At 61.5% G+C, this 13,467-nt stretch overlaps 1 protein-coding gene across 7 annotated transcripts in view; it reads right to left on the bottom strand.

Annotated features, from left to right (window-relative positions):
• TSNARE1 (t-SNARE domain containing 1) overlaps nucleotides 1-13,467 on the bottom strand; it is a 95,854-nt gene that overhangs the window by 43,880 nt on the left and 38,507 nt on the right. For 6 of the 7 annotated variants that reach the window (XM_039232956.1, XM_039232957.1, XM_039232959.1 and 3 more), the window contains exons 3-6: nucleotides 13,171-13,320; nucleotides 11,640-12,128; nucleotides 1,336-1,413; nucleotides 505-574 (exon numbers count right to left, since the gene is read on the bottom strand). In XM_039232956.1, the coding sequence (XP_039088887.1) occupies nucleotides 505-574; nucleotides 1,336-1,413; nucleotides 11,640-12,128; nucleotides 13,171-13,320 (787 nt within the window). The remainder of the gene's footprint in view (nucleotides 1-504; nucleotides 575-1,335; nucleotides 1,414-11,639; nucleotides 12,129-13,170; nucleotides 13,321-13,467) is intronic. The other variant, XM_039232962.1, reaches the window with a different exon arrangement.

The raw sequence follows: 13,467 nt of genomic DNA, 5'->3' as shown, positions 1-13,467 counted from the left end.
ACCTCCCAGCCCACACCAGGCCGGGACCACATGGGGCCCTTAGGAAGCACCAGCGGGCCCAGGCTGGCAGGGCGTAAGCAGAGCTGCCCCGCCCCCTGCCAGCCAGGCTGCCCCCTGCACAGGTCTCCTTTCTTCTCCCCTAGGGACCCAGCCCCTGGGGAGCCTTCCTGTCAGGAGAACCTCCCCTAGGCCCCTCCTCACCCAGTCCCTGCCAGGGCAGGCCTCCAGGCCACCCCGACAGGAAAGCCCAACAGGACCCCCCGGGGGCAGAATCAAAACCACAGACCCCAGCCCAGCCTGCATGTCCACTGGGTGCAAGCGGCCTCTGCAGATGACACACGTGTGCGCCCCCCCGAGGGTGACGCCAGGCATGAGCTCCAGGCTGGGAGCACAGCTGGGCTGGCCGTCGGATGTGTGGGGCAGGCATGGGGTGCAGGCAGCTGTTGGCTCGGTCCGTGGACACGCAGGGCAAACCCACGTCCACGCCCACTAGCACACACTCACAGGCTCTCCCTCAGCTCCGGCGTGTCACTCGGCGTCCCCAGGGACTGGAGGCTCTGCTCCAAGGAGGTCACTGCCAGGAGAAAGGACAACCGTAAGGAACAGGAAGCCCTCCCCCAGGAAGCCTCCAGGCTCCAGCAGAGGCGGGGGGGGAGGGGGGAGGATGGGGAGACCACCCAAAGGACCAGGGACAACCGCTGCCGCAGCCCAGCCCCACCCCCAGCAGGACCCCGCAGGCAGGGCCCTCCCCCCTTTAGGCACAGGCCCCTAGGCCCTTGTGGGCGCAAAGGCTCTTGGGAGCCACCTCCAGGGGCCTCGGCCTGGGTCTGGGGGTGTCCTTCCCCTCGCCCGGGCACACTCTCCCTTGGGCCGGACGGAGCTCAGGGCTCTGGGCAAACAGCAACCTTGCCCACAGAGGGCGGTGAGCCCCCCGTGTCCTCGCTGCCGCCCTGCCCCGCCCTTGTTCCCCACCGTCTGCAAGAGCCAATAAGGATGAGGCCTGGCCTGGCCCCGTGAGACCTGACTGTCACTCCTGACCCCAGCACCCTCGGCCCACAAGCTGACCCGCACTGTCAGTCTGAGGGAGGCTCTGAGGCCACCCTCCCCCGTGGGGACATGTCCAGAAGTACAAGGCACATGGGAGCGGCTGGGCCAGTGAGCAGGGACACCCACCCTGCCCTGAGGCCACAGGGCTCAGCCCTCCCTGTCTTGAGAGAGACGCCAGGGCCTGGGCTGCAGGTGGCCAAGTCAGGGGAAGGCCAAGGGCACGCCACCTCCTCCGGTCACTGGAGCCGCCAAGCAGGGTAGAGGAGGCCGGGCTCGGCGTGCACTCACCGCTGGAGTTGATCGTGAAGATGCGGGCCGACGTCTGCTGGAACAGCTCCTGCAGGTCCCCTGGGGCCACCTGGGTGGCTGCAAGACAGCAGGGGGAGCACACAGATTCACGGAGCTGCCGGCGCAGCAACGCCCTCCCGCTGGGGCGCCCCCACGGCATCATGGGAGGATCAGCAAGCCCGCCCCGGGGCACTTGAAGCCCTTGGAAAAGGAGGAAAGTGAGGGTGGCCCCTCAGATAGGCCTCCCCGGTACCAGCTGCCCCTGCCCCCGCACGCGGGATGCCCCTGATGGACACAGGAGCCCAGGCCCCCACAACGGTGGGCACACCCGTGGTGCCTGCAGCTTTGTGTGAGTCTCAGAACGGAAACAAGCCAATGGAGGCGGGGAGGGGCGGGGGGGGACAGAGGGGCGGGGAGGGCACCCGGCTAAGCGTCCGTTAAGCATCTGACTCTTGGTTTCAGCTCCGGTCACGATCTCACGTGGCATCCAGCCCACGTCCTGCCCTCTGCTGACAGAGCAGGGCCTGCTTGAGTCTCTCTCTCCCTCTCGCTGCCCCTCCCCGGCTTGTACTCCAGTGACCTCGCTCTCAAAACAAACATTTTTGAAAGAAAGAAGAAACAATCCAACGGGCGGCATCCGGTGACGCGGGGTCCGAGCCGACAGTGAACGCCGCACGGCCGCGGGAAGGAGCGGTGCTGACAGCAGAGCCATGCCCAGCGCTGCACCCGTGAACGCGGTCGGACACGGGCCTCCCGCCACGCGGTTCCATGCGGGAAGAGTCCAGGTCCGCGGGAACGGAAAGCAGAGCCGTGGTTGCTGGGGGGCTGAGCCGGTGGGGGGGATGCTTGCTAACGGCTGTGCTGGAGGGACAGAACGCTCTGGATCACTCACGGCGATGGGTGCGCACACTGCAGGATCTGCTACAAACCTCAGAAACGGCCGCGCTAAGGTGGGTAACGTGGAGACTCTTTATCTCAACCTAAAAACCACATGATCACCGTGTGGACGCCACCGAGTCTCAGGGATGCGAAGGCCCACTCCGCCGGGCGAGCATGAAACTCTTGTGGCTGCTACGGAAAAGTCCGCCTCCTTCACGGGACGAGGTCCTGCCTGGCCCGGCCACAGCCCCTTGGGCAGCCCCGCACAGAAACACAAACGTGCCCACACAAAGCTTGTGCAAGACACTCACAGTGGCTTCTTTCTCAAAACCTGGACAGGGGCCACCAGCCAGCAACGGAACGCACGGGGCCCTTCACCTGACGCAGCCTCGGACAGGAAGCACGCACATGTGTGTCTACACTGCCCGCTGCTACCTGCCCCCAGGGAGGCTGGCGCCTCCGCCTGAAAGGGCCCGACCTGGACAGGACCGGTGCAGGACGACAAGGTCAGGAGCGCACTCTGACGTTAACGCAGCGGTGGACGGGGTGGGGAGCTGTGGCCTCCGGGCCTCCCCGCGGGGAGGCCGGTGTGAGATTTCCTACAGGACAGACACAGGCAGGGGCCCAGCCCGGCCGCCTGCCTCACCCACTAAATGACAGGCTCCAAGAAATATCCGGCTCCAAGAATTGTTCCTATCCTCCAGGTCTGTGTGCAGATGATTCCAGAAGTCACTTACACTGGGACAAAGCCACCCATTATCCCTTCTCAGAGCCACTTTCCTCTGGACATCTCTTCAAGTCCCATCCCCTGGGTCACACTGTGGCCTGGGCCCCGGGCCAAGCCCTGCCCCCGCCAGGGCCCTGTCTACTCCTGACCCCGTAGGGCGAGCGTCTTTCCAGGCGACACAGGCTTTGAGGCTTTGAGGCATTCTGTCTCCAAACCAGGGACGACACAGCTGAGCTCCCAGAGGCGGAGAGAGTGGCCCCAGAAAGGGCGGAGGCAGGACTGGAACTGAAGCCTTTACAAAGGGGAAGGGGCTGCGGCCCACAGGGCAGGGCTGCTGGCTTCTCAGCAGGAGAGGCCAGACCTCAGATGCAGCTCTCCAGCCCCTGCTCCACTGGCCAGTCAGTGCAGAGCCCTCGTGGTCGGTGAGGGGTGGGCAAGCGGGCAAGCAAGCCCCTTACTGGCTAGAGTGTGGGGTGAGGGGGGCAGGGGTACAGGGTGTGAGGGTAAGGGTGGAGAGTGTGGGAGGCAGGGGTGCAGGGAGCAGGGGGGCTGGGGTTGGGGGGCAGGGGTGTGAGGGGCAGGGGTGCAGGGTGCCAGGGACAGGGGTATGGAGGGCAGGAGCAGGGGTGCAGGGTGTGGGAGGCAGGGGTGCAGGGGGCAGGGGGCTGGCCCAAAGCCACCCTGAGGAGCCACGTCCAGGGCTGGCGTGGACTCTGGCCAGCGGGCAGGTGCCTGGGAGGCCCCTGCACGGCGGGGTGGGCGTGCCAGCCTGGTCCACACGCCGCCGCCACCATGGGGTCTGAGGCACATGTAGTAGCCACGGCCACCGCTGCTCCAGGAGCTACTGCAAATGCACAGGGCAGGGGTGGGTGGGAAAGGGTCCCAGCCTGGGAGCAAGGACAGCAAGTCCAGCACCTGGACGGCCTTCCCCCACCACGGAGGTCTGGGGGTGTGGGGGGCTCCCACCTCAGCAGAGGGGACGCCGGATGCCGGCTGAGGCTGTGGGGCAACCCGGGCTGCCTCCCTCAGACCAGTCTCTCCTTGGTCCGAGCACCCGACCACACGGTGCGGACGGGGGGCCCCGTGACTCACCTCTCACCCTGGAATGAGAGAATCGAGTGCAGTCCCCGCCTTGTTCTTACAAGGAGGCTGCTAGCCCTGGACCGCCCTCCCCCTCTCCCCGCTGGGACGCCAAGGGGTGTGGCAGCCCCCACAGGGGACACCACCGAGGGGGCGGAGCCACACTGGGGGCAGCTGGGGGGGGCTGCATGAGGGAGACGAAGGCTCCATGTTGCAGTGGGAGCAGCGTAACCTCTTCCTTAAGCCAGGAAGGGGCTGGAACCCCGAGAGAGGCCATGTCCGCATACAGGCGGCTGGGGCTGTGGGGGCGGGGCTCGCCCGAACCGTGTGCGCCCAGACCCTACACCGAGGCGGCCGTCGGACAGGGCAGCGGAGGGACGGTGACCGCACAGCGCGAGCAGGGCCTCTGCACGCAGCACAGGGCAGTGACCCAGGGGTGCGAGGGGGGTGTGGACTTGCAGGGGCAGATGGAGAACGTCGTGTCCAGTGGGCATTACTGGGACGGAAGGGGGCTGCCACCAGCATAGGAAACAGAGGAGGAACAGGCAGGGAGGACAGAGAGGTCACCGTGTCAGCTGCGGGTCACAGGGCTGGCTCTCAGGTCAGAGATATGTGCTGGCCGACGGAAGAGGGACATTAAACCCAAAACATAAGCCACTTCATCATGGATGACAACACAGGGCAGCAGATATACTTGAGCTTCTGTGTTAGGGGAGCAGGCCCCGGCTCCCCCTCCCCTGCATGAAAGCTGGGAAGGGATGCCCTGACCCCAGACAGCCTCCGGTGCACCCTGTGGTCCCCACGGCTCGTCCTCTGGCACCTCCTACAAGCGGGGGGGGGGGGGGGAAGGGAGGGAGGCACCCGCCAGGTGCAGCAGCTGCCCTGGGGCAGAAGACAGGGGTGAGGCGATGAGGCACCAGGGGCTCCTGGTCCCCTCGTCGGTGGACAAACACACGATGTGCTTGCACACGGAAAGATGCCCCTCAGCCGAGGAGACAGGGTACGAGGGAGGCCACCCCCACCCTTCCCCACACAGGGAGAGGGGAGAGGACATCACCGTCACCAGCACCGCAGTGTCTGGCAGTGACCGCAAAGGGTCGCACCTCAGCAGCAGCGTGAAGCAGTCTGGGGGCTGCAGTGACTGCAGAAGTGCCCTGAGATCCCGTACACGAGCCCCAAAAGATCGCAGTGACCCTCAAGTAAGTTTACTGCGCCTGGAACAGAGCCCAGTCCTACCTTAAGGAAGACGACCAAGCCCGGGAGGAAGGACGCAGAATTCACGCTTCGAACTCGTGGGTCACACGAAGAAGCAGGAGCGTGTGACCCCAAACCAGGAGAAAGGTCAGTCAACTGGAAACCAGGCCCAGAAATGACGGACATGACGTTACGTGTGCAGAACAACATGCATAACAGTTGCAAAAGCACCGAGGGACACCGAGCAGCAGGGGAGACCAGGAGACACACAGAGCCCCTTCTCAAGGCCCCAGGGGACACCCGAGGTGACCTTGCACTGCAGGGGGTCGGCCGCAGACGCGGCGCTGCATGGCGAAGGGGGGTGTATTGGAGCTGACACGGTGATGAAGCCACAGAGACCTTAGAGTGACATCCAGGGACTCAGCACATGGAGCCACAGAAGGGGAGCAAAGAAATAGAATTTCAAGAAGAGCAAGCCAAAAGTACCCAAATTCCATGCAATTAAAAACCATGTTCCAAAAATTTCATTAAATGCCTAGCAGAAGAAATATTAAACTTTAGGGGCTCCTGAGAGGCTCGGTCAGTTAAATGTCCAACTTCAACTCAGGTCATGATCCTACAGTTCCTGAGGTCAAGCCTCACGTCAGGCTCTGTGCTGTCAGCTCAGAGCCTGCTTCAGATCCATCTTCCTCTCTCTGCCCCTCCCTTGCTCACTCTGTCTCTCAAAAATAAACATTTAAGAATATATATATTAAAACTAAAAAGCACAAGGCACAGCAGTCAAAACTGCAGAGAGCCTGTGGCGAAGAGGCCACTGAAGGGGCCAGACACAGGACACTTCGCCCTCCGTCAGGGCTGCGGGGACGTCTTCCATGTGCCAGGAGAAGGGAAAAACCCTTTCTACCAAAATTCTATACACAATGGAAGTATATTTCAAAACTGGAGGCAAAATGAAGATTTATTGTAGACAAAAGAGCCGAGAGACCGTCTCAGCCAGATGCGCCACAGGAAACGCTGGACGTCTGTCAGGTCAAAAGAAAGCATAAAAGGCAATTTGGATCCACACGAGAAGCAGAGTGCAGAGTGGGGTGTAGGTCTCATTTCAAACATAGCTCAGACACCGTCGATTAGTAAAGCAAACTACTACTGAGGTGCTCCTAGCAATAACGGGGTGTGACGGGGTCGGCCGTGAGGCTCCCAGGTCACACATGGCGCGGCGCCATGTTACGCGAAGGCAGCAGGTGTGTGGACAGCCAGCACAACACAAAAGGAGCCGGGGTCACTAATAAGACAAGAGCAAACGTGAAATGGAATAATCATCAACACGCAATTACTCCAAAACGACACAGCAAATACCACAAATATCGAGATGGGAGATTTAAACCTGAACATATCGGCATTTCTGCCAAAAGTACGTGGCCTAAACTTGAGGCCCCCGCAGGGCCCTCAAGCGGCCAGCGGTGGCCACGCCGTCATCACCGAGGCTCTAGTGGAGGGCACCACTGCCCCCGTTCTGGTCAAAGTGGAGACAGTCAGATGGCGCCAAGGGCAAACTGCATATACACAGACTATGAGGAAGGCACTTCCTGTGGAAAATCAGACACACCTGTGGGGGAAGGGCCTGGAAGGTGCGCTGGGTGACAGTGGCCGTCTGCAAGCCCCTCTGCTAAATTAGAGAATTCAGAACAATACATGAAGGTAGGGATAAAAGGAGGTTTTACAGCGACGAAGGGGGCAAGAGATGAAGACGACAGAAGCCCTCAGTGTCCAACGCGCCTAACAGCATGGCTGGAAACTGTGCGAAGCACAGACAGGCTCAGGAAGAGAAGCAGACAAATCCACGGTCACAGTCGTCAGCGCCTAGTAAGCAGGGCGGCGGGCGGAAGATCAGTGAGGGTACCAAGGCCTGACCAGCACCAGCCACCACCTGAGCCTGAGTGACAATTATAGGACACTCTTACCCAACAACACATGGACACACTCCTGTCAAACACACAGGGACACACACGGGACACACCACATCTCCGAGTGTGCGGCCGGTCCTGATGCACATGTAACAGCGGAAACCATATGGAACGCTCTCTGGCCACAAGAGCACTAAACCAGAACTTAATAACAGAAAGGTATCTGGAAACAAAGTGAATTATTTGAAAATCCAGCAACACTCTTCTAGGCAACCCTTAGTTAAAGAAAAAACCACAAAGGAAATTGGAAAATATTTTTAAATGAGTAAGATGAAAATACAACATATGTAATATCGTGTAAGTAAAGCAACACACAGAGAAAAATTTATAGCAATAAACACCCGTTACTAGGGAAGAATAAAGGTCTCAGGGTCAATGATCTAACAAAAGCAAATTAACCCCAAAGCAAGGAAAAGAAAGGAAATAATAAAGATGGGCAAAAATCAATTAACTCAACATTGAATACATAGAGAAGATGAATGAAATCAAAATCTGGTTCTTTGAAACGATCAATAAAATTGATTATCCTCACGGTAGGACTAGTCAAGCATGAAACGGAGAAAACACAAGTTAGCCACATCAGAAGCGAGAGGCAGTGTTACTACCGACCACACAGGTGTTCGAACAGGGAGGGAACGGTATGGACAACCTCATGCCAATAAACTCCACGACTCTGATGAAATGGGTAAGTTCCTCGAAAACACAAATGATCAAATTTGGCTCATGTGAGAAGCAGCAGAAACTGGGCGATTCTGTGACCTTCTGACACTGTGACACGTGACATGTGATGCTGGGACATGTGATGCTGTGATCTGTGACATGTGACATGTGACATGTGATGCTGTGATGTGACGTGTGACACTGACGTGACACTGATGTGTGACACTGTGACGTGTGACGCTGTGACGTGTGGTGCTGTGCTGTGACATGTGACACTGACATGACACTGATGTGTGACACTATGACATGTGACACTGACTGTGACACTGACGTGTGACACTGACGTGTGATGCTGCGACATGTGACACAACATGTGATGCTGTGACGTGATGCTGTGACGTGACACTGATGTGTAACACTGACGTGTGACATTGTGACGTGTGATGCTGTGATGTGTGACGCTGTGACGTGTGATGCTGTGACGTGTGACACTGCAGCACATAACACTGTAACATGTGACACATGTCATGGCAACGTTAAAGAAATCGTAGTTTCAAATTTTCCCACCATGAAAATGCCAGCTTGGGGGGCACCTGGGTGGCTTAGTTGGTTAAGCGTCCGACTTTCGCTTGGGTCATGATCTCGCGGTTCGTGGGTTCGAGCCCTGCATCGGGCTCTGTGGAGCCTGTTTTGGAGTCTATGACTCCCTCTCTCTCTGACCCTCCCCTGCTCACGCTGTCTCTCTCTCTCTCTCCTAGAAATAAATAAAACGTTAAAAATAAAATTAAGAAAAAAAAAAGAAAGAAAGAAAATCCCAGCTCGGATGCTTCCTTGGTGAATTCCGCCACATATTTAAGGAAGAACAATACCAGTTCTACACACAAAACAGGAGAAGAAAATAATTCCCAACTCGATTTGAGATTTACTTTATGGGTACGCCGGGCACGGCAGTTGGGTATCACGTAAGGAGAGACCCAGGTCAGTAGAGACGAGTCAGCACCCAGGTGAACGGTCAGTGGCTTCCAGACAGGAGTGTCAATGTCAGGGTGACTCGACCATCTCAACCAACGGGGACGGACAACTGGACATCCACTGAGCCCGACCCCAAATTAGCAAAGCTCAGAACCAACTTGGCCTGGCCCACAGCCTCAAACGCAAATGCCAGGACTGGGCCTCTGGGTGAGGACTTTGCGGGTGGGTACAGAGAACAGAAGTCCCAAAGGGAAACGCTGATAACGTCGAAATATTAAAAACTTTCAAAGTAGACACAGCTAAAGTAAAAGGCAGCCCAGGGGCACCTGGGGGGGCTCAGGACATCATCTCATGGTTTTCGAGACTGAGCCCCATGTCGGGCTGGGTGCTGATGGAGAGATTCTCCCTCTACCCCCCTCTTTCTCTCTCTTTCTCACAAATAAACTTAAAAAAAACTTTTTTAAAAGGCAGTCCAGAGCCCGGGGGGAAGAGGTCTGCAGTCCAGGTGTCAGACGGGCCCCTTGGACAGAGACGAGAACAGCATGTGCAGCATGGGAAGAGGAGACACCAAAGGACACTCAGGGACCTGTGCGTGGACACTACAGTGGCAACCGCCTCTGCACAGCCCACCTCACCCACCCCGCCCCCAGCCCCGCCCCCAGCCCGCCCACAGCCCCGCCCACAGCCCGCCCACACAGCCCCGCCCACAGCCCCGCCCCATACAGCCCCACCCCAGCTCAGCCCCATACAGCCCCGCCCCAGCTCAGACCCATCCAGCCCCGCCCACAGCCCCCCCCCCAGCCCGCCCACACCCGCCCGCTCACAGCCCAGCCCCAGCCCCGCCCCATACAGCCCCGCCCACATACCCGCCCCATACAGCCCAGTACAAGATCAAAATCAGCCCAAGGGGTGGAATGAAGGGCAAGCGCAAGCAGGCTGGTGGCTGCAGGACCCGATGGTCGGACAGCCACTTTGGTAGTTTATTAGAAGTTTAATCTAACCCAACCCCCAACAAGAGTGACAACACCTGTCGATGCAAAGATTTTATACGAGTGTTCCCAGTACCTCCACTGGCCACAAGCTGGAAACCACGAAGCCGTCCATGGAGGGCGGGGGTCCCGGGACCTGGACACTGGGCGGCCCTCCAGCACCCCCGCCCTCTGCAGGGACAACGGACGCTCCTGGGCAATCAGACCCGGGGAGGCAGCCCACCAAGCGTCTCCATGCAGGTGCCCGGCAGCCTCTGCCCCCAGCAGCGCCCAGCTCCACACCTGCTCCCGCCGCCCGCCCTTCATCTCGTGGGGTCCAGAGGCAGCTGCTGCGGCAGCCCAGCCAGCAGGGCTGAGGGACCCCAGAGAAAACCCCGGGAGGGGGTGCTGGAGCCGGAGGGGCCGGAGGGCAGCGCTGCGAGGAAGTGAGGAAGGTGTGCAGCTGAATGCGCCAGCACCCGCTACCCTTGCGGGGATAAGTGCAGGCCCAGGAGGCAGAGGGAGGCCCGAGGGGCCAGGCAGGTCTGCGAGGCTGCGAGCGGGCTTCAGGCTGGAGGGACCAAGGACGGGGTGGCCCCGAGCTCGGGGTGGGGGCAGCGCTCTGCTCCTGGCGGAGGGAGGCACGCGTGCGTCAGGGTCCATCCAGGAGGAACTCGGGGAGCCGTGAGGGAGGCACAGGCTTGCTGGGCGCCCCCCACTGACCACAGCAAGCCACGCGCAGGCGGCCCTCAGCCTCAGGGTCCCGCTGCTTGGTGGCCCAGCCGGCACACAGGCAGGGCACGCAGCTTCCAGGCCAACAGGTGCCACTGGGGACACCACGGCAGCTGCGCCCAGACCACCGCCTTGCCCGCCACCAATGGAGACGGTGTCCCACGGCGTGGGGCTGGCAGGGGCGACGGAGGCAACGCCCGTCCTGTCTGCTGCAAACATGCGTTTGCTGCCGTTTTATTCCGAACGTTGTGTATTTTCTGCCCTGTTTCGAAGTCAAACCCTAGGCGAGGACTTAGACACGGTCCTCAGGACCTAACACCAGCACCCTCGACGACCGAGGAGGCACGCAAATGACCCGCCTGCCCCCACGCCTCCCTCGTACCTCCTGTCCCCTCTCCCTCCCCACAAAGCCCCACCCAGCAGCCCTGTGCCCTGCGTGCTGCCCCCGCTGCTGTGTGCGTCCCCAGGACCTGCACCTGTCTGGGCCCCACCCACGGGGCTCCCCAACGCCCCACTGACCTCCATGGGCCCCCTGTGCCCGACAGGAGCCTTCAGGCAGTGACCCCCACAGACAGCACGCCCCAGGGAAAGCCAGGTGCCCCCCACCTTCCCGCGCATCCTGACACGGGGCCGGCTCCAGACGTTACGCCAAACCCCAGCTCTGCCACCCGGGTCGTAAACCAGAAAGTGCACAGGGGCGACTGATCTCACACACAGGCTGAGAGCCCGGGATGGGACAGGAGAGCAAAAGAGGGACAGACGGTGACGTGGGGGACACACGCAACCCGCGTATTTCAGGTGTGTGCGCGTACGCGGGAAACTCGTTTCCTCCCGTGGCCCATGGCCCAGAGGCGGGAAGCAGAGTCCTCAGAGGATCTCCGCGTCTGGTGCCGCTCCCAGCTCTGCAGCCGCGGCGGTCAGGGCCAAGGCGCATTCACCGGCTTCACCCGGACATTCAGAAGGCTGTCCCCGCGTGGGCAGGTGAGTTCGCTGGGGCAGGAGCCTCGGGAGGTGGGAGGCGGTGCAGGTGGGGAAGCAGGAAGAGGAGGAGGGGAGGAGGGCGTGGCCACGGGCAGGCCACCACGGGCCTGCGCTTCCGCTGGCCAGACGCCCGGGGGAGGCACTCACCTCTGAGCGGCTCCAGGCTGAAGCCGTCGGGGGGCGGGGCCTGGCAGGAGAAGGTCCTGGCCACCAGCTGCTCGACGGGCGTGAGGGCCGAGGCCCAGAGCCGGCCGGGACCGTGCGCCACGTGGCGGAGGGTGCCCAACTTGCGCCGCACGACCGCGCGCAGGTCCCTCCACTTGTGCTTGAGGTCCACGATGTCCCGGCGGCAGTAGCCCAGGGCGTTGACGGCCTGCAAGATGCGGCTCCACACGCGGTACCTGCGCGTGGGCTCGGCCCTCAGCAGCCCCGGGCCAAACAGCAGCTGGTGGTGCTTGCTGACCTTGGACACCAGGACCTCCGTCTCCTGCGGGCAGAAGTTGGGCTTCCTCTTCTTGGCCCGCGTGGCACCGGGCCCTGCCAGCCGGCCGTGAGCCCCGCCGGCAGAGTCCCTCCTCCTCAGGCTGGTGGTGGGTGGTGAGGTGGGCTCCCTGCCTTCGGGGGCGGCCCCCGGCCCTGGAACGGCACCGAAAGGTGGGTGTGTCAGGCCCTGGGGCTGGCGGGGTGGCCCCCAGGGCGCCTCCTCTCCGCCTTTGGCGTCGGACACTGCCGCCCCCTCCCCACGTGTGTCCACAGGTCTAACTGGGCGCCATGGGCAAGGGGCTTCACTTCCAGGCTACAGGGGGCGTCTCCAGAAAGGGCCTCTGGCGGCCATCGTCTGGAGCTGAGGAAGGAGACGAACAGGAGAGGCCATCTGTCCACGGGGAGAAGGCCTCTGCCAGGTCATCCCTTCCCTAGGGACAGGACACACCCTGCCGCCCTGGCTGAGAGCCCGCGCCCTCCCCCCTCCCCGGCCGTGAGAACGCCAGTGAGCGGCTTCCGCCCCTCTGAGCCCCCACAGCCTCCGGTCCTCAGCACACAGGGGTCCCAGGGCCAGGCGTGCAAACACTGCCAGGTCCTCGGACCTCTGCCCACCTGGGGGCTTTGTCACCAGCCAGCACATGCCTGCAAGGGGCAGTGGGGCCGGCGGGGACATCTGTAAGGGCCAAGGAGGCAGCTCCCCATCAGATCATGGGTTTCCCCTACGGGCAGAGGGACATCTGAGCCCCGGGAAGCACAGCCCCTGCCTCTCCCTCCGGGTCCCCATCAACCAGAAGGCGGCCTCCACAGAGGCCCACAGCCCTGCCCTCACTGCAGCGCACGTCAGGGACCCGCTCTCCCTCACCAGCGCCCCCTGTGGGGAGAACCCAGGCTCTGGAGTGAGGGTGCCACGTGAACCAGCCCCACAGAGCTGAGCCTCATCCCTCATCCCATGGGGCCCTGACAAGCACAAGTCATCCCACAACACCCCTCTGCCACCGGCTCGGCCCAGCCATGTCATCTCTTGTCCCTGGGGAAGGGAAAGGGTAGCAGGGGTGAGGGTACAGACCGAGCAGAATCCCGGGCAGCCTCAGGCCGCCTCGCCCAGTGCCCGCCTGCCAGCCCTCCCTCCTCGGCACCTGGCATCTCTGGGTGGCCTTCCCTGAACCCCCCGGACCCAGCACCCGAGCGGAAGTACCTCGCTTCCTGGCCCCTGGGCCTCTGGGCGTGCCTGCTGGCCCCAGGTCGCCTTCCCCATCCTTGCCCACACAGGGGTCCTGCGGGCTGCTCCCTGGCGACGGGCAGGGGAAATGGCGGATTCCATACTCGGTCCAACACTTAGCGCACTCTACAGACAGCAAGGGATAGTCAGTTACACCCCGCCTGCACACAAAGCAGCTGAGGTGCTGCTGCCAGAGCACGGCCCCCATACAGGGCAGCAACTGTCCGGATCCCTCCAAGCACCCATGCCAAGAAGCTCCATTCAGCCCCACCT

The sequence above is a fragment of the Hyaena hyaena genome, unplaced genomic scaffold (genome assembly GCF_003009895.1).
Source record: "Hyaena hyaena isolate Hyena2069 unplaced genomic scaffold, ASM300989v1 scaffold_69, whole genome shotgun sequence".
In the NCBI taxonomy this organism is placed as follows: domain Eukaryota; kingdom Metazoa; phylum Chordata; class Mammalia; order Carnivora; family Hyaenidae; genus Hyaena; species Hyaena hyaena.
The sequence above is the reverse complement of the archived record's forward strand: the minus strand, read 5'-3'. Positions and strand labels throughout refer to the sequence as shown.